We start from the raw sequence: 20,531 nt of genomic DNA on the forward strand, positions 1-20,531 counted from the left end.
ATGGAAGGTTGGTTAGACACTAATTTTATTTTTGAGAAAAAATACACATAGTGGCTTTCCAATGCCATGCTGGTTAAGAAATCCTCCAGAAAATGGAGGACGTATGTGGACTATTTTGATCTCAACAGAGCATGCACGAAAGACTCCTACTCGCTGCCGAATATTGACAAACTTGTAGAGAACTCGGTCGGATACAAGTTGTTATCATTTATGAACACTTACTCCTGGTACAAACAGATACCTATTTTTGGACTCTTAAGGAAGAAGACGACCTTCATGACCGAACAAGCTAATTACTAATACAATGTCATGCCCTTTGGATTGAAGAATACACGTGTCACATATTAAAGGATGATGAACAATGTCTTCTGGAAAGAAATAGGTGAGACGTTGGAGGTATACATGAACGACATGATCGTAAAATAAGATCAAGAAGAGTTCCATAATTAACACCTCTTAAGGGTGTTCAAAAGAGTCTGACAATACAACATGAATCAATCCAGAAAAGTGCACATTTTAAGTGAGAGACGAAAAATTATTAGGTTTCTACTTAACATATAGGAGAATTGAAGCTAACCCGGACAACTAAAAAGCGGCGGTTCATATGAGTTCCCCAGCCTCGTAGAAGGAGGTTCAAAAACTAAATGGTATGTTTACCTCCTTGAATATTCTCATCGCAAAATCAACCCAATATGCATTGCATTTCTCTAGGATGTTGAGGAAAGAATCGAATTTTGAATGGACATCTAAATGCGAAAGAGCATTTGAGTCACTAAAGACAAGGGTGTCTATTAATTTGGGGAAATCCGAACCAAACTGGAATCTAAACCAAACCATGGCGTTTGGGTTGAGCACTTTTTTAGTTCAGGAAAAACAGAATCAAACCAATGAAGTTCGATGTTAATTTGTTTCAACTTCAAGAAGAAGAAAAATGAAACTTCATTTGTGACATTCACAACTTATATGGAGAAAGGAAAAATTAGAGATTTTATATTATTATGGAAAATTAGTTTATGTAAATTAAATATTTTTTTAAAAATATTTTTGCACATTTATTAATAATGGATACGATCAATCCAACCCAAATCAACCCGTTGATTTTCAGTTTGGTTCGGTTTGGGGTTTATCACAAAAATGTGCAAATCCAAAGCAAACAAATCCATATGTTTTTGATCGGTTTGGGCATTGGATTCTCTTGAAATTGGACCACATCAGCCCACAAACACCTCTAACTGAAGAAATCCCTAGTCACACCACCAGTACTCACGCGACCACTCCCCGAAGAAGTCTTATACATGTACTTGGCAGTGGTGAAGGAAGCGGTAAATGTTGTCTTGATTAGAGAACCAGATTCTAACTAGAGTCTGGTATACTTCATATCAAAAGCTCTAGCGAGACCAGAGACACGCTACCAAAAGATAGAGAAAGTGGTTCTGCCATTGGTAACCATGTTGAGAAAGATATAGAGGTACTTCCTTGCATATTATATAATTGTTCGAATAGGCTTACCTCTGAAAGAGGTACTCCACCGACCAGATTTGTTCGAGAATTTGACAAAATAGTCTATTGAGTTATCAGAGTTCGAAGTATCTTTCGAAGTGAGAGCGTTGAAAGCCTATATATTCGTCAATTTCTTAGTTGAAATAACTCATATTCCCCTGGAAACGGCTAATACTTGGATAATATTCACTTATCGATCGTCTAATAGTTGTTAAAGTGGCGTCAGTGTGATTCAAGAAAACAGGATCGACCTCGTAGTTGAAGTTTCTTTGGACGCACTTAATACACAACAACCATCTTTGAAGCACGCCAAAGCTAAATATTAATAAACTTAGGGCTTCGGAATTGTAAATTACAGAGATTAAACTTCGGACGTGCCTAACACATCACACATATCCCAACCTCATGACCATAAAATTTAAAACTACTATGAATTCAAAATTCCAGATTTCTTACGAAGATTGGAATTTGGACGCTTATGCTTAAGTAAACTCACACATTTCTCTCTCCTTTCCAATTTTCATTTATGTTAAAGATCAAAATTAGAGAAACAAATAGCTTCTCCTTATTTACGTTTACAGAGCTTGTCACATCATTTTTCAAGCATCCTCAGAGCTTCTATCCTTTGCATTGAAGTTTATCACATCTCTACTCCACTACATTGCACGTATCTAAAGTTATACTCAATTACATTGGTAAGTTGCTCGTTACATTTTCTTTTTTGATTTCACATGCATGCATTACCTAAATAGTTTATAGGTATGATCATGGTTGTCAAACTCACGTGTATACTCGAACGTGTTTAGGAGTCTAGTAAGCAAAAATGAGTAGAATCACGCATATAATTGTTTTTTAATAGACTCGAGTAGACTCGCACAAAATTGTGTAGTCTATGTTGAGTTTAAGAGTCTAATGTTTTTCTAGAGAAAAAGTTTTGAAAAAACCCAAAAAAACGACTCAAGTTCCCCCAAAAGAATATGTTTAAAATTAGAAACACACATATCCTAGTCTCATCCTTCAACAACGACGATTTGACGACGTCTCAGAAGAGTCTCCTCCTTCATCGGTGTTTCTTCCTCCCTTCATCGACAGTGTTCGCGTTTGTCTGTTATTGTTTTTGCGTTTGTCTCTCATCCTTCCCGTTTGCATTTTGTTATCTTTTTCTGTTGTATTATCTTGCTATGTGTTTCGTAAAGCTAGTCATTGTTGCTATGTTGTGTTCGTTTCTTGCTATGTGTTTCGTAAAGTTGTTCTTTGTTACTCTGTTATGTTAATTTGTGATTATTTGTTTGTGATTATTTGTGTTGTTTCTCTGTCTGTCACATTTGTTGTCATAAATTAAGCATTATTTGTGTAAGTGTTCTCTTATCTGTTTGACTTGGATGCTTTTTTTTCAAGCATTTATTAGATTAAATGCAATAGGCATGATACTTTAGGCTTAAATGACTAGAGAACACTTAGATTATTGTTTCAAACTCGCTACTAATTATGATATCTCTTTCAATACTCGCTACTAATCAAGCATTTATTAGATTAAATGCAATAGGCATGATACTTTTTTTTTTCACATTGCTGGTATGTTCAGTGGCCATCTGAGAAGTGCCTTTTTTTTGTCATGTATTACCGATATATCCCTGCATTGTGAGTATTGAAAGAGATATCATAATTAGTAGCGAGTTTGAAAAAGGCACTTCTCAGATGGCCACTGAACATACCATTATAAATCATATACATTTAGCATATTCCACCATCATAAATATTACAAAAGTTATAATGGTACAATATGACAAAAAAAATATATTCAGTTATTATTAAGTGATTATATTTGATAAGTATTTGGCCTACATATCAGCAATGCACTATTGCCATGTAACAAAACTTGCATATCACCAATAAACTTGGCGGTGGATTCATAGGAAGACCGAAATTGAGGATTAAAAAATGAGACCAAAAGATTATATAGTGTGCACAAATTTAACTTCTACTAAAATTGAGAAATAAATGAACCTGCATGCAAACACCCTAATAAAATACATAACTTGAGTGACAAGGCAACCAATCAACGCCAGCTAGCAACTCCAAAGTCCAAACTATCATCCCTCATCTATGTATAGAAATATTAAACATGCATAATAATAATCACACTGCACAATGCGGCGGATCAGATGCGATCCTCAGCAGACATTTATAAAAACATATTCAACAAAACACCACAAATTTAATAGATACAAAAAAAATACAACACGGGGCATCAAACACCATTATCAATCCTTGTTGTTTGGAGCAGGTCTGTGGGCACCTGGGGGGGCCGTTGGCCTAGGGAAGTTGTAGTCAAATTGCATGCCTGCAAAGTGTGGGGCCTCCACATAGGGGCTCTACACTCATTTTTATCAAAATATTTCATCAATCTAGCAAGAAAGACTTAATTAATATGAAAAAATATAATGACATGATTATGGCAAGAAATGTTGCACCTGCGATGCAAATACAGCCTGAGTTGAAAAATCAGGACCTGACGATTTGGGTGATCTACTAGGAGAAAAAGCGCCATTGCTAGTTTCACTTCCATTCAATTTATGTACTTCATTGTTTGGCAAACTTTCGCTCTCGTTCCCATTAGCTGTCTTAACCCTCTACATTCAAATTGTGAGTTAAACATCATTTCATCATCAGGGTACACTTGCAGTATTGCTAACAATTACGTTTGGAGTAGGGAAGTAAATACCACCTGGAAGATTTTACCAAGAGTTTTCAACCCTTTTGCTCGTCCCCGTAGTTCTTCTTTCTTGACATTGCTGTCTTGGAGAACCTAAAGAGAAGCATGCTACTTAAATTTTAAAAAATAAAATAAAATAAAAAACTAGCACCAAAATCTACATTAAATCATCTAACGATGTGACAATGGATTAGCAAAAACAACCATTTGACACACACGGGAAAGAGTGGCCTCAATGTCAGCCACGTTAAGCTTCCACAGAGAGTCGATCATTAATTTCTTGTGGGATTGCATGTATTCTTCAAGCTCTTCTTCAGTGTAGTTCCCTTCTGAACTGAGTTGATTTTTCATATCCTCTTGCAATTGGATCAAAGCAATTGCCCCTTGAACCATAAAGAAAAGCCATTTATCAGCCTACAGTGCAAAAGTTTTATACAACAGCAATTCATGTTTGAATTTTCCCATGAACAGGAACCAGAATCCAACTCTATACCAACACTACACTACAAAGATTTACATTTTTCAATTGCACTCGAAAAGATACCAAAACATGTAGCAAAAGGTCATTTTAATCTATCCAACTATCAAGTTTTGAACATTCTTCACCTACCCATAAAGCCTTCCTCACAAGCCTAGACACTATAACAATACAACCTATCTATCTGAGGCATCTGACAAAAAATGGAAACAAGTCGTGGACATGGAAATGGAGGCACTGGATAAGAACAATACTTGAAAATCAGCTTCTCTACGAAATAGAAAGAAACTTATAGGGTGCAGATAGGTATCACACTATAAAATACAAAGTCGATGGATCTATTGAGAGGTACAAGATAAGAATGGTTGTCAAAGACCTCACTCAAACTTATGAAGTAGATTACTCATAGACAATTGCTTCAATTGCAAAAATAAATATTGTCAGGGTGATATTATCTTTGGCAGCTAATTACAATTAGAACTTACATCAATTTGATGTTTCAAAATGTCTTCCTTCATGGAGAACTTGAAGAAGACATCTACATAGATGTACCCCTGAATATCGTGAACTTAATGCCACCAACATTGTGTGCAAATTAAAAAAAGATTTTATATGGACTAAAGCAATCACCACGAGTATGGTTTGGAGGATTCACTAAAGTTATTATAGATTTGGGCTTCAAACAAAGTCAAGGAGACCATACTCTATTTATCAAACGTTCTGACACAGGGGGAGTAATGGTGCTATTGGTCTAGGTGGATGACTATGATGAAGAGGAGCAGCAAGTTTTAGGCAAGCACTTAACCAAGGAATTTGAGATTAAGATTTCGGACAAATTGGTACCTTTTGGGAATTGAAATTGCCCACTCATAGAAAGGAATCTTCATATCTCAACAAAAACACACTATTGATCTTTTGCAAGAGACTGACAAGACAATATGCAAGTCTACAAGTACACCAATTGATCCAAGTGTAAAATTGGAGACGCATAAGAAAATGTTGCAGATGATAAGGAAATGTATCATATCACATACTAGACCTGATGTTGCTTTTGCGGTAAGCTTAGTTAGCCAATTCATGCACCAACCAAAGGAGATTCATTTTCAAGTTGCGCTCTGAATTGTGCAATAATTGAAAGGAACTCCAGGTAGAGGAATTTTGTTTGAACAAAATGGAAGTGTGGGTCTTGAAGCATATACTTTTTTTAAGCATATACGGATGTTGACTATACAGGGTCAATTGTGGATGACTATGCAGGGAATTCTCGATAGGATATCAACTACAAGATATTGCACTTTCCTGGATGGGAATCTTGTGACTTGTAAGAGTGAAAAAACAAAGTGTAGTATCCAGATCTAGTGTTGAAGTACATTATAAGATATTTTCACATATTCTAACAGGTGTTATCCCAACTTTCTCACTTTTCTCAACCCTGGGCTGGGCCTACTTTCCTGATGACGCTTCAGTGTTCAGTATTTAATCCCAAATAACAATGCAGTCGTGACTAGCATAAATCTACCCCCATGAGATTGATAAATGAATAAAGCAATCTGCTCAAAGAAATTCAGAAAATGTAGAATACATGAACTCAAAAGAGGTGGTAAGGTCACTATTTTCTTGGTATGATAACTTATAAGAAAAAAGAGAAATACACGGCTATCAAAAGGATGTGATATATACTTGAAATTGAAAAGGCAAAGTGCACCACACAAAGCAAATATACCAAAGGTCAGTTCGAGCCACGAAAGCCTCAAGAACATGCAATGTGAAAAATTAAGAGTAAGAATTCTGTTATATAAGAAAGTTTGGTGGAAATTACAATAGAGAAACAACAGAACCAGAAAAGGCTTTCAAGTTTTCAATTACAAACTTTTGGTCCTGAATAGCTAAAGAGATTAGCTCTCAACTCAATATTATTTATATAATCAAAACTAATTGATCGACACAAGCCTCAATAAAATGCAATGTGTAAAATGAAAGGAATAAGATTTTTATATGGAAGTTAAATAAAGAAAACAGAACAGAACAAGGTAAGGCTTTCAAGTTTCCAAGTACAAAATTCAGTCACCTGTTGCCGCTGTAACTTGGGATTTGATGAAGTGTCCTTTGTTTCTAAACCACTCGGCAACAAAAGGCACACCCAAATAAATTGCTTTTTTCCCTAGTTCTTTTGCTGCCTGCCTTGCGTAAATGTAGCCAATGGTATTCAACATATCGACCCCATAAGCTGTACAAGGACAACTAATATACTCAGAAAAAGTGCCTTAGATACAATCGTAAGAGTTAACTATTCAAATACGTGAGATCAGGTAAAAGATTTTCCATGAAATGTAAAGGAAATCCTTTAACCATATCAGGATTTTTTTTACATGACAATTATTAATTCAACTAAAAGCATACAAATGTGCTGTAACCATACATTCTTGTAATGTAATTTTACAGCAAAAAAATATATTCACTCTGTATCCTGCATGTCTGGAATTATTCTTAGGGCATCCTACCTGCATTGGATAGTCGGGCTAGTTCAGCTTCTGCATGATTAACAAAGTCTTCTTTGTTTCCCTGGACATACTGGTTGAGTCTGTTTTTTAGTATTTCTGCAAGCCTTTCTTCTCTCTCTTTCTGAACAACCTGGCGGAAGAATAAATGTATTAAAAGATAAAAATTTGAACCTAAGATGGAACAAATATAAACTACCGTCAAGATGACAATGTCAAACGCTTATATTGAGATATTTCCTGATTTTGTTTCCTTTATTCCCATTATACAGATATTTTGTTAGCATCCCTTACGATACTAGCTCAGTCAAAATCAGGTATTGTCATCTCTTGGAGGAAGTATGCTCTTGACATTTTGGAGGAGACTGGGATGTTAGTTTGCAAACCCATTGATACACATAGGATCCAAATACCAAGGTTATACAAATCAGGGGGGTATTTTTCAGACCAATGTAGATATCAAAAATTGGTTGGAAATTGAACGACCTTACAATGACTAGACCTGACATATCCTTTGACGTAAGTGTTGTTAGTCAGTTCTTTAATTATCCTTTGTGACAGTCATTGGAATGCAGTGGTTCGTCTTTTGAGATATATAAAGGGGTCACCAGGAAGAGGAATAGTTTATGAGCATAGAATTCACAATAATGCTGTTGCGTAGACAGATGCAGGTTGGGCTGGATGTCCTAGTGATTGACATACAACATTAGGTTATTGTGTTCTTATAATAGAGAATCTTATTTCTTGGAAAAACAAAGTGTTGATGCAAGCTTGATGAAACAACTTGATGAGGTAAATGTGATAACCAAGACAGTTTTACATATTGCACCTAATCCAACCTTTCAAAGCACATAGAGATTGATTGTCACTTTCTTCGTGAGAACATTTTTTCTGGATAGTTTGAGACATTGCCCTGATTTAGTTTCCTTTATTCCTATTATGTAGATATTTTGTTTACAGGGTTGGGAGGCTCAACTGGCTTGAACCAGTTGAGCTAAGGGTTAAAAGGAGTTGGAGGTACAGGGTTAAAAGGAGACATTGCCCTGCTTTAGTTTCCTTTATTTCTGGATAGTTTGAGACATTGCCCTGATTTAGTAAATATATTACTAACGATTTGTCATTAAAAAAAATATATTTTATTTATAGATTTATGATATTAGCTCTTATATTTATCCCTATAATTTAGGTAACATTGTCATTTTTTCGTTTTAATGGATATAAAATTTATAATAATTTTTCATTGTTTTCATCATGACGGTGTTCTTTTTTTTTTCATTTTTTTATTATTGGTTTTGTTTTATTCACATTATCGTATCGCATCTTATTTATGGGTATTTTGTTCGTTTGACAAATATACAATTTTCTTTCCTCTCACTTTTCACCCAATCAAACAAGAAGAAAAAACTTCCACCTTTATTTCCCTTTACTTCCTATACATCCAAGTACCAAACAACTAAAAAATCTTCTCACTTTTCACTTTTTTTTCCTTTCCTTTTACATTCCTTCCTTGAACTTCGTGTTGAGAATCAAAAATTGAAAAAATAAATACCAACGGATTAGGTACAGTACAACTTAGATAAAGCTGATACTTCAATACAAATAGAATTTGATATTCATAGATATAGCATTTGCTGCTGCTTATCACCAAACCCAGTCTTAACTTGCAACAAAATTTCAATCTTCCTCCAAAAGTCTTGGATCTTGTACCATACTACTCCGGCCGGATTTATAAGCAAAAAGGACAAGTTTTACGCTTATTAAGAAATATACTTAAGTGCATTTAAGTTTCTTGATTTTATGTGAGAGAGACAACACAATTACTAGTATACCCTCAATTAAATTGTCTTCTAATAACAATAAAGTAATTAATGCAAGGATATTTTTGAAATAAAGACATTAAATGCACCTTGGTTTGTTGACATTTGCTTATATTTAAGGCCAAAAAAATTAGAAGACTTTTGCTTATAAATAAGGCCGGAGGGAGTATGATATAACGGTAGAAAATATGAAATTAAATATTAAAAAAACATAAGCTTCATTTTTTTGGCAATCAATCTCCTAAACGCCTATCCCTGGTTGCCATTACAAGTTTACAATTACACAGCCTAGTCCCCTCAATAAATCTGTTGACAGCACACTACAATCTACTTTTTGTTTTGTTTATATATGTATTTTTTAAAGATTTTTATTTGTCATGAATTTATAATAATATTTTTTATTTTGAATATTGTGATGTTTTAATAGATGTTAAGTCATTTTATCCTATCATGTGGTTTCTAACCTAGCCATCACATAGGATAAAATTTATGTTAAGAAAATGTGGTTGGACCTAACTCATCCCTATAAAACCGACTTGTAGGGTGAGGATTGTCCCCACTTATAAGGACATGTTCAGACAATATATTGTTCGATGTGGGACTCTTAACACACACCCTCACGCCCAATACTGGACATTTGGAGCGTGGAAATAAATGGTGAATGGCTCAATAGCGGAAACCCGATAGCAGGTGACCCACTGAATCTTAAACAAGGCTCTTGATACCATGTAAGTTGAAACACCGATCTTGAGTGTGCCCATTTTTTCTTACAATGAGTACAATAGACGTTACCTCTGCCCCTCCTACCACGTCCTCGACCACGGCCACGTGTACTACGTCTTCCACTACTAAAGTTAGAAACAAAAGCAGAGGACTTGGTAGCAAGACTCGAGAGAAGTATGAGTGTCATCGCTTGGTAAGGATGCCAGGACAAGGCGATCTATTAGTTCTTCTACCGTAAGGATTGTAGTATTTGTTAACGCCTGGTCTTTAACCGAACTATATTCTTTAGGGAGGCCATGAAGAACAAACACCATAAACATATTGTAAAGCTTGCCCAATACCTTTGTAATATCATCACTAACCAGCGTAAGTTTGATGCCATCAGTAGCGGACAGAGCACGTGTCAAATATTCAGATAAGTCTTGATCGTTCATCAGAAGAGTAGCCAAGTTGCAAACAGATTCATACAATCTTTGAATTTTGTTAGCATAAAGGTTTTTAGTCTTCTGCCAAACCTTATAGCATGTCCTATACCGACGAAAGTGTGTCATCAGCTTTGACTCAATAGAATTCCATAACAATGATACAAGTTAATAATCAACGGATTCCCAATCATCTTTTATTGTTGCATCAATTTCTAAAACCTTCTTAGTAAGATGGTTTGACAAACGTTGACCCAAAAACCATAATTCAACTGAAGGATACCAATTCAAATAGTTCTTATTACCATTCAATTTTTATGTGGTAATAACGGGGATTCCTTGAAATGCAATCGAAATTAGACTCTTTTTAGGAGGATTCTCCTTAACAACAACCTCCTTTGACCGGGAATTTTCAATCATGATGCTTCAGCAGAATAACAAATTTTCAACACCAAATAACAACAAACAAACACGTTGGAGGCAAAGAACCGGCCGAAACCCACCTTCAACGTGAGACTCGCACACTGAAATTCCAATGGAATCAGAACGAAAAACTGATCTTGTAGCAACAATCGCCGCCGAAACAGACGGCTAGAAGGCGGCGTGTGGCCTTCCCGCGCCGCCGCGTGGGCGAGAGTGGGACGCATGGGATTCTGATGGTGGGACGTGGCTGGTCAGTTGACGGCGCGGTTTTGTCAGGTGGTAGATCGATAACTTCTAGCCATTGTAGAAGGTTGCGTGACACGGTTACAAGCGAAAGAATATTAGAATAAAATAGACTCTTGAACAACCAAGAGAGAAAAATAGAAAAATTAGGGTTTTAAACCAAGATAAAAAAAAACAGAAAAAGTAGGGTTTTAAACCATGCGCAGCGGAAGCGTGATGGACCCATAACCCACGGGTCCCTGGATCGTAACCAGGTTTTGATACCATGTTAAGAAAAATATGGTTGGGCTAACTCATCCCTACAAAACCGACTTGTAGGGTGAGGATTGCCCCAACTTATAAGAACATGTCCAGGACATATATTATCCGATGTGAGACTCTTAACAATTTACACTAGAGACGAGATAGGATAGAATGAGGATTAACTTATCCTATCTTGTTGGCTCACCAAACCATGGATTAAGACATAATATGATAGTTTATCTTATCAGACCATGTGATAGTTTATCTTATCAGACCATCAAACTGGCCTTAAAAGGTTTGCATATCAGCGACATATGATCTGATTAGTGTCAACCCTCTCAATAACAGTTGTATATACAAAGGTTTTAACTTTAGAGAGAACATGTTCGGATATAGAATGAAGGGGGATTATAGTAGTTAGTTAGTTGAGTATTTGTATAAACAGGAGGATAAAGGGATAGAGGGAAGGGGGACATTTAGTATTTTATAAACAATTAGTAATAAAAAAGTGGAACTAGTGTAGAAGGGGGAACTTTTCGAGATCTCTATCTCTTACTACTTTCCAATCTTTTAATTAAAGAGTACTTCATTTTCAATTTGATTTATGGCTTCACAATAAATGGTCCAACCAGCTGGCTTTACAAGAGATGTAGTGTCCTGTTCAAGATGAAATGAAATTTATGGATATCTTGAAGGGAAACACAACAATGGGTTACAACTTCTTTCAAGGGAGAACTTGAAGGAGCTAAAAGAAATGATGAAATAGATTCTAAATATGCATAAACCTAGTTGATACAAACAAAGGTTAACAGCAGCAACTCCTATGATCAACATTCCAATGGGTCAAGTGATGGATAAACAGATGCAAGATTATGAGAATATGATGGATTCTTGAGAGAAAGAAGGCACGGGTGAATATGAATGGAGATTATGAGAATATGATGGATTCTTGAGAGAAAGAAGGCACGGGTGAATATGAATGGAGATCAAGAATCATCAGTTGATGGCAAAGAGTGAACAGACGCAAGACCAAGCAAAAGATGAGGGTTGCGATGGTGTTTTGGACCAAAGGGTAGTGCAGCCAACAGTAAACTCGTTCTAGGGCATAGGCGGTAGAGATACCTAGAAGAAATGGAGGTCACCCATTGGTTTGGGTGCTACAAAAACAAGAAATGAAGCAAGAATAGATTGGCTGTTGGAGAAGGCACCAGAAAATCAAGAAACAAAACAATAGAGGGTCTTAGATAGCCTGCATCAACGGCAAAATAAATTGGCCTAGTCCTAGGCACATCGGTCCCGATTCATGTGCTTTTTATCAGGTTTTCATAAGCCCCTTTATTTCCTGACCATATTGTTCTCCAGGTTGGCTGCCAGGTTGAACATGCCCCTTTAGTGTTCGGAAAATATTGCTCTTCATTACCCCCAAACTGGATCAATAAACAAGTACAGGCTCGCTCGCTTGGTTGCAAAAGGCTTTCACCAACAGCATGGCTTTGACTTCACATAACCAGTGGTCAAACCAGTCACTGTGCATGCAAGACTTACAATAGCTATTTCCACATTTTGCATATCACAATTAAAAGTGAATAATGCCTTCCTCAATGGCCTTCATGAGGAATAAATTTAAATGCAGCAGCCTCCAGGCCTTTAAGCAGCTGATAAACAATTAGTATGTAAACTTAACAAAAGCCATTTATGGCCTCAAATAGGCATCAAGGGCCTGGTTTGAAATATTGAACATGGCTCTCAAGAGCTTTGGTTTCATTCCTAGCAAGTGTGATCCTTCTCCATTCACACGTGCCAAATCTACATATTCGTTGTGATGTTAGCTTATGTGGACGACCTAATTGTCACAGGGAATTCAGCAACTCGCATTCAAGAGCTTATTGCAAAATGAATGATCGGTTTGCTCTCAAGCAGCTAGGGAACTTGGAATATTTCCTAGGCATTGAAGTCGGTCACCTAAAGAGTGGCAATCTCTTTTTCTCTCAAACAAAGTGTATAAGAGATTTACTTTTCAAAGCCAACAGCCAAAGGCATGCCTACTCATATGGTGTCCAACTTAAAACTCTCTAAACATGGCTCATATTATCTTGAAGATGCCACATTCTATAGGTCTATTGTAGGAAAATACAATATGCTACAACCACAAGACCGGAGATTGGCTATGCAGTCAACAACACTCGCTAATTTTTTGTCCCAACCTCTTGAGAGTCACTAAACTGCAGTCAAAAGAATTTTGCACTAGCTAAAAGGCTCCCGGCATCGTGGCTTGTTGCTGCAGCCTGCCTGTCTCCAAACGCCACTGTCAGTTACAGCCAAGGAAACAAATCCTAGTGGCCAGATCAAACACTGAGGCAGAATACAGGAGTTTTGCCAACACTGCTGCTAAAGTCCTGTGGATTCAATCCTTATTGACAGAACTGAAAGTTCTATTAACTACTCATACACTTCTGTGACAACTTGATTTGAGTACTGTTTCACTGTCAAATAACCCTGTTTTGCATGCCAAAGCAAAACACATGGAGTTGGATATCTTCTTTCTTCCCGAGAAAGTCATCAACAAGAGCTTAGTCAAGTTAGATGGCAAGCACATTCCCCTCTCTGACCCCTTACCTTATAATACATTATAATAAGGTACATGTTACAAAATCAAGACCAAACAAAAGACAACAAGGCCATGTTGCAAAATAAGAAAAAGGAGAATCAAGAATGGCTTAAACATGTTTGGATCTCACTCTCAAGGCTAACTCAAAGGGTGAGGACGGGGTTGCCCTCACATATTTATACACTCAACAGTCCGAGAACCTAAGCAATGTGGGACTTCAGACAAACTCCAACAACACAAATACTTATTCAACACTCACTCTCACGCGTAATGTGGGCATAGGTCAAATCCCCACATTGAAGGCATTAACCCGACTCTGATACCATGTTAAAACTTCTAAATAGTTTATATAGAGTGGCACTCCTCATCTTACAAGCCGATTTTGTAAGGATAAGTTAGGCCAAAACTCATCCACGTATCGAAAGTCTTCCTGACATGGTAGTGGTCGGACAGTGTGTCCCGTTGAAGTGTCCATGACGTGGTAAAGATATCAACAACGGTACAAGTGTATGTGGATGAAAGAATTTCCACTTGAGGGGGAGCATGGTGGATGGACTCAAACTTGAGGAGGAGATTGTTGAGATACAAGTGTAAATTTAAAGTCTCACATTGCTTGAAAAAATAGAGGTTGAGGCCTTTATAAGTGAAAGGACTCATATACTCAATGTCTTAAGATTTTGGGTGAATATGAAGCGTCTCATCTTGTAACTAACAGGTTCATTTCTAACAAACTCAATCAGAATATTCAACGTGAATGTTCTCTCATTCTTTTAGTTTTCCTCTTAGGTTCTAGTTTCTACTTGTGTCGTGCCGAACCCCAAAAATGCTATAGCCGATAGAGGGATAGCAGCTATTGTACCAAGCAAGAAGAATTTAAACAGCGAAGAATAAAATAAAAGATCAAAACTTAAAGTGCAAAGAAGAACATAATGAAATACAGAGCAAGAACAGAACGAAGTACAGATCAGAGAGATAAGAATGAATAAAATAAAAACGAAGCAAAAACAAAATAACAGAACAAAACGAAGCAAGAAAATAACAACACGAACTGTCGCTTCGCACAAGAATACGAGCGCTAGTGACTGAAAAATAGTAGATAGTTATACCCGCATTTTGTCTTGCAGCTTTTTAGTATCAAACTGTTCCCCTTCAGTAAAAATGTCCATTGAAGCCATTGAAGCCATGGCTAACTGGCCAATATATTCCTCAAAAAGCTCACTACCAAAAAGCATGGCAAATATTGCTGCAGGATCAATAATGGCTTCACTGTAAAGAATGGAAGGACAAAAAATATGAGCACAAAATTATGAGCCTTGATATTAAGAAGTGAAAAAATGAATAAAAAGAAACAAACGTTGAGATTCCTGATTTGCCATGTGCATCATAAGCTTGCCTTTGAGCTGGATCACTCAGAACTTGGTAAGCCTCACCTAAAACCTGAAACGCATGGGTAAAAACAAGAGAATCAAGGAACAATGGTTCTCCATGGCTTTCAATTTCATGACCTAGGACAGAATTGAATGAAGATAAATATTGTTGCCTGAAAATTTTGTGCGGCGAGAGGGTCGTTTGGGTTTTTATCGGGATGCACTTGGCGTGCCTGCGAGAGAATAAAACTTTAATAACAATAAAGGCAACAATTGGAAAGAAATAGGATCGATCTAGTAAGTATAAATAAAAAAGTAGAAAGAACCTTCATGTAATAAGCTTTCTTAATCTCAGATTCGGATGCAGTCGGAGTGACACCCAGCACGTCATAATATTCGGTCTCCTTCACCATCGATCTTCCCGGTGAATGATTGAGGTTTCAGCGATAAAAAAACAATTATTCAAAAATCAAATCACTCAGACGCGTATTTGACTGACTCGGCCGCGCAATGGTGGTACCAACCGAGAAAGGGCCTGCGTCAACTCAGAATCGATACTGCAGCTGCGAACTCCGACCACACTTTCTTTACTTTTTTTTTCTTTTTTCCTTTTTGTGAAAATCAAACCACATGTACCGAATTTTTTACCCAAATAATTCAATTTTTCAAGAAAATTCCCAAATTATTATTGGTTTAAAAAAAATTCCAAACTACCCCATTTTTAGGAGATGTTAATTCAATTGACGACTCCTCTTAAAAATTAAATGAAGGTGTCAATTGGATTGACTATACATGCCCTAATCAATCCAATTGGCACATATGTGTATTTTTATAGAGGAGACGCCAATTGGATTGACACTTCAGTGTAAAATGCAATTTTTTGGATTAAATGGTCTACGTGATATATAATTTTAAAATAAAACCAATTGATATTAATAAAAAATTTCGTTTACACAAAAAAGCTTAATGGTGATGACCGAGATCACCTAACCGACCTCCGGTCTCACATCCCCTAGCTACCCTAACCCGTGGCTCTAATCCACGTTGATGAGTCACTACTGGTGTTTGAGCATTTGAGGGGCCAGGAGCGTCACTACCAACTACAGGAGATGGCCTATTGAGGTAGTCAGACAAGTTGACCTATTCTTCAGTATGCATCGAGGGTGTACTGTAACAACCCATTTTTTTATAGTATTTATTTATTATATTATTATACTATTTTATTATATTTATTTGGGGTGTTAATTAATTATTTAGTTGATATGAGATATAATTGAATAATTGAATTAATTGACTGAGTGTGTATATTGTGTTGGTTTAATTTATTTGAACTAAGTAGAGATATTATAATACTATGTCTTATTGGGCCTAATAATTAAATTAGAGGTATCATTTCTTAAGCCCAGATATAATACTAGAATAGTAAGACTGAGGAGAGTGGGAAGTAGCACTCATTTGGTCATTTCCAAGGCAACAAAGAAAGAAAGAGGAAAAAATGAGGAGAAGAGGGGAAGAACAAGGAGAAGCTAGGATTTCCAGAAAATTGAAGAAGTAAGGGGGAGAATCCTTATTATTATGGGTTAGTATAATTGGGTCAATGGGTAGAAATATTTTTAGGTTGAAATCCCTAATTTTTATGATTTTGAAATTGTTAGGATTTGATGAGTAATCTTTGATTTGTGATGATTAATTTCGTTTGGAATGGAAATATGAGTGAAATTAAGGGATAGATTGAGAAGTCAATTAGTTTATTAAATTTCATTACAGTAATGGTAACGTTAAGAAAAAATTTTGTTTTCGTGTTAACCGGTTACCCCAAATGCGTTAACCGGTTACTTGCTAAAAACCCTACCCAGGAATTGAATTCTGTTTTCGTGTTAACCGGTTACCCCAAATGCGTTAACCGGTTACTTGCTAGAAAAATCTGCCCAGGAATTGAATTATGTTCGGGTTAACCGGTTACCCCAAAAGCGTTAATCGGTTACCACTGTTGAAAAAGGGAAAAATTGAGGACTTTTAAATGTTGTAACCATTTTGAAATAAAATCTAAGTGTGCGTATTTGATAATTAGCCTATATTTGTGAATGGTATATTGTTATGAATGTGTATACGTACCATTGGTGGATAATTCATAGAGTTGAATTATGGTTATATGTGGAATGTTAAGATGGTAGAGATGATCTTAATTGCATATATTGTTGGTATTTGTACATTCATTCATGGCATAGTCGGCTTTATGGTGAAGCGGTGAAACTGTGGGTTCATATGGTAATAGACATTGATCCTTGAATGGAAATAGGCGTAGAAGACGTTGATCCTTAATTGGAAATAGGCGTAGTGGCTTTGATCTTGTCCGGATCGGAAGCGTGGCTTGGATTCTAGATATTGAATCGGAAAGCGGTGAAACATTGGGTTCACATTGCGGTACCACATCCATAGAGTCACATGTCTTGCATTGAGTCACATTAGAGTTATGTGATAATTGAATTTATACATTGATGTGATTGTCATGTGTGTGTGAGATATGGTAATTGAATTTAGTGATGTTTGGATACATAACTGGGTAAAATATGTGATTGTGTGATAATTATAATTATGTGTATATTTGGGAATATAGCATTGGATTTTAATGTTATACTCCTTGAGTTTTGATGTATGCTTGAAACATGTGAAATAAATATTGGTTAGTATTGTTTACATGGTTATACAAGGTGTGATGAATTCCTTTACTTGTTGATTTAATCATTGTGCTTTATTATACTTCTTCATAATGATTCGAATTCTCACCCTTCTGTTTGAATGTTGCCTTACATGGGCATCGTGCAGATACTCAAGAGTAGTGTTGCTGAAGTAAGTGGAAGGTAGCTCACTCGAGAGTTAGCCGGAGAGTTTCAGTGTTTTGGCTTAGAGACTAGGTAGTGAGTCAATGCTCTGGTCATGTAACACTGGGTAGATTAGTATTATTGAACTCATATCTTATTTGGACATGTATTATGTTATTACTTGTGAACATGTTTATTTACAAATTGCTGTTTGAGAGGCCATAATGCCAAATAGTCTGGATATGGTTTTATTCTATCTTGAGGAGATTATTGAGAGATCATCATGGTATGGGACATGAATCATTTTATGAAATACATGAGTATTCACTATTTTCCGCTGCGAACGCATATTCTTGTATATTCATGATATTTGAAATGTGTTATTTTAAATGACCAGGTGTATTGTATACTGATGATGAATGATGTTGGTTTTTGAAAGCTTTTTTTTTAGTTTTTAAAAACCTCGATGTGACGCCCTTTTGTTTATATGCGTGCTTATTCACTCTGATTATATGTTAAGTATTTTGGGGTATAAAAAGGGGTGTTACATGTACCGTCGTCGCTGAGTTCATGACCCATGCTAGAGTAGTTGGGTTGTGTTTGACTCTTTGGTGGGCGACCGAGACGGTTGAAGGGAGACATGTGTGTGAATGATGCGTCGAGGAAAGGTTGGAAATGTTGTTGGGGTGTTTGGTAGAGATAGGGTTGTTGGAGGCTTTGGTTTTGTGAGGTTTGAGCTTCTTGACTATGATAGGAGGAGGGGCGGTTGGTGTTGAATTATTGTTGGGTGTTATGGCTAAGGCGGTTTTGGTAGAGTGATGTGTTAGATGCTAAGCGATGTTGGGTTTCAGGTTGATGGTCAATTTGTTGGTGGTGGTATGTGGTATTAGGGTTGGGTGTATGACATATTTTGATTGTATGTTTGTGTGTTGGTTGAACGGAACGTTTGACGGAAAATGGGTTGTGTGTATCTGGTATGACAATGTTGTTGGGCATTTGATGTTGAGGTGTCAGGTGTGTAAGTTTGTTGGCGTGGGTCGTACAGGTACACATCCTCAGCGATGAACTGAAAACAACTAATCTGTACCAAGCCATATAAGTACGACTTGATTTTTCTTCATTTGGCATGACTGCGCCAGTTAAGACATGGTCATAGCGGTGCTTCCATTTGAGACACTCCGATCTTGCGAAGCTTTGCCATGGATTGAAGTTCCATTGGTCGTTAACTTTGCGCAAATGCCATTTTCCTAGGCTTGTTGGGGGATCTGGGATGTTTTGGGGCATATCGAACTGCAACTTCACACGATCACTGTTGTGCATCTCCACAGTTGTGAATCGTATTATCAGTGTGCATGCAGTCTATACGGTCGCGTCTTCAGCGTTGACCTCATGGTCATGATCCAAATTAAGGTATGGACGTCAAATGAACTGAAATGTGAAAGAAAATAGGATTATAATCTAGGTAGAAGAAGTTAACAGATTATAACTAAATAATGAGGTTATTATCCTTATGTCTGTCGGTCGAAGGTGATCCAACAGATTGCGATACTGAGTAATACAATGTCTAAGACATCTGCTATAACTCATACCACATGCATACCATCTACACCAAAAAGGTAAAAATATTAGTTAAAGATAATAATCTTTAAAAAAGTAAGTAAATATATAGCAATTTAAACAACTTATTTTTATGCATACGGGAATGTGAAAGGGTTGTTGTTGACGGGTGCTAGGGATGGTAGTCTTGACCAACCCCATGCTTGGAGCAAAACAGCACATCCAGAAAATGTAGATGTGTCTTTGTGTGAGTTTTTGCACAAGGAGCTATAGAGATAGGCTAGACAAGCAGATCCCCAACTGTAACTTCCTACTCTATCTACATGTCTAAGTAAAGGTAAATACATAATATGCATACTAGAACCATTACCTTCTGGAAATAAAAAAGAACCAATTAAAAGCATAATGTAACACCTAGTTTTTATTATTCAAGCATCTTCGGTAGAATGTTCATCTAAGTATAAACTGTTATAGTATGACTTAAGGCGTGAAAGGAGTATACCTTGACCTCTTGAGTTATCATCTAAAAAATTAGTCTCCAAGAGATCCATGCAAATTGAATTTGCATAGTTGGTTTTGCCATTTACAGTCTTACCTTTAATGGGCAGTCCCAAAAGTATGTAGACGTCTTCTAACGTCATGGTACACTCACCGGTTGGGAACTAGAATGTGTGTGTCTTGGGACGCCATCTTTCGCATAAAGCAAAAATAAATTTGTTATCTATCGACCAAGACAAAATCTTGCTTATATGACCAAAATCGATGTGTTCAACATAAGGTTGAATCATCGGGTCCATATGGACATATTCGTGGACCCGAGTCCAGAACCTTGAAACATCCTATAAAAGAAAGAACAAAAAACTTTAATAAGTTGGTATGTTATTAAAAGGGACTCTATTAAAACAAATAACAAAGCAATAAAACGCTTACATAAGTTGTTATGTATGCAACCGTTCCTCTATGCGATTCGCCCATTGTGAGGATAGACATTTTATCGGGGATGAAAGCGGTTGGTGCAGATGAAACTACAAGAAGTTGTTGCAGATGGAACTATAGAAGAAGTATTATAGAAGAAGTAGTAAGTGATGGTGTGGAATAAGTGTTAATGGTATGA

The 20,531-nt window shown here is 36.6% G+C and overlaps 1 protein-coding gene across 1 annotated transcript; it reads right to left on the reverse strand.

The window, feature by feature from the left end:
• Positions 1–3,463: 3,463 nt before the first annotated feature.
• LOC127076888 (chaperone protein dnaJ 10) lies at positions 3,464–15,670 on the reverse strand. Its single transcript, XM_051018684.1, has 10 exons — positions 15,365–15,670; positions 15,212–15,271; positions 15,026–15,108; positions 14,778–14,937; positions 7,196–7,325; positions 6,763–6,921; positions 4,421–4,599; positions 4,229–4,309; positions 3,975–4,133; positions 3,464–3,875 (listed from the first exon to the last, which is right to left on the reverse strand). The coding sequence occupies exons 1-10, from the start codon at positions 15,449–15,451 to the stop codon at positions 3,765–3,767; spliced, it is 1,209 nt and encodes a 402-aa protein (XP_050874641.1). The 5' UTR covers positions 15,452–15,670; the 3' UTR covers positions 3,464–3,764.
• Between the last annotated feature and the right edge of the window lie 4,861 nt (positions 15,671–20,531).

Source organism: Lathyrus oleraceus, chromosome 4 (assembly GCF_024323335.1).
Source record: "Lathyrus oleraceus cultivar Zhongwan6 chromosome 4, CAAS_Psat_ZW6_1.0, whole genome shotgun sequence".
Classification (NCBI taxonomy): domain Eukaryota; kingdom Viridiplantae; phylum Streptophyta; class Magnoliopsida; order Fabales; family Fabaceae; genus Lathyrus; species Lathyrus oleraceus.

Excerpts from the sequence above, each read along its gene's own strand:
- LOC127076888 (XM_051018684.1), bottom strand. The coding sequence starts at position 15,451 with ATGGTGAAGGAGACCGAATATTATGACGTGCTGGGTGTCACTCCGACT. Across the intron at positions 4,310-4,420 it reads TTTCCCGTGTGTGTCAAATG|GTTCTCCAAGACAGCAATGT; the intron begins GTTGTTTTTGCT and ends GCTTCTCTTTAG. Across the intron at positions 3,876-3,974 it reads AGGCTGTATTTGCATCGCAG|AGCCCCTATGTGGAGGCCCC; the intron begins GTGCAACATTTC and ends AAATGAGTGTAG.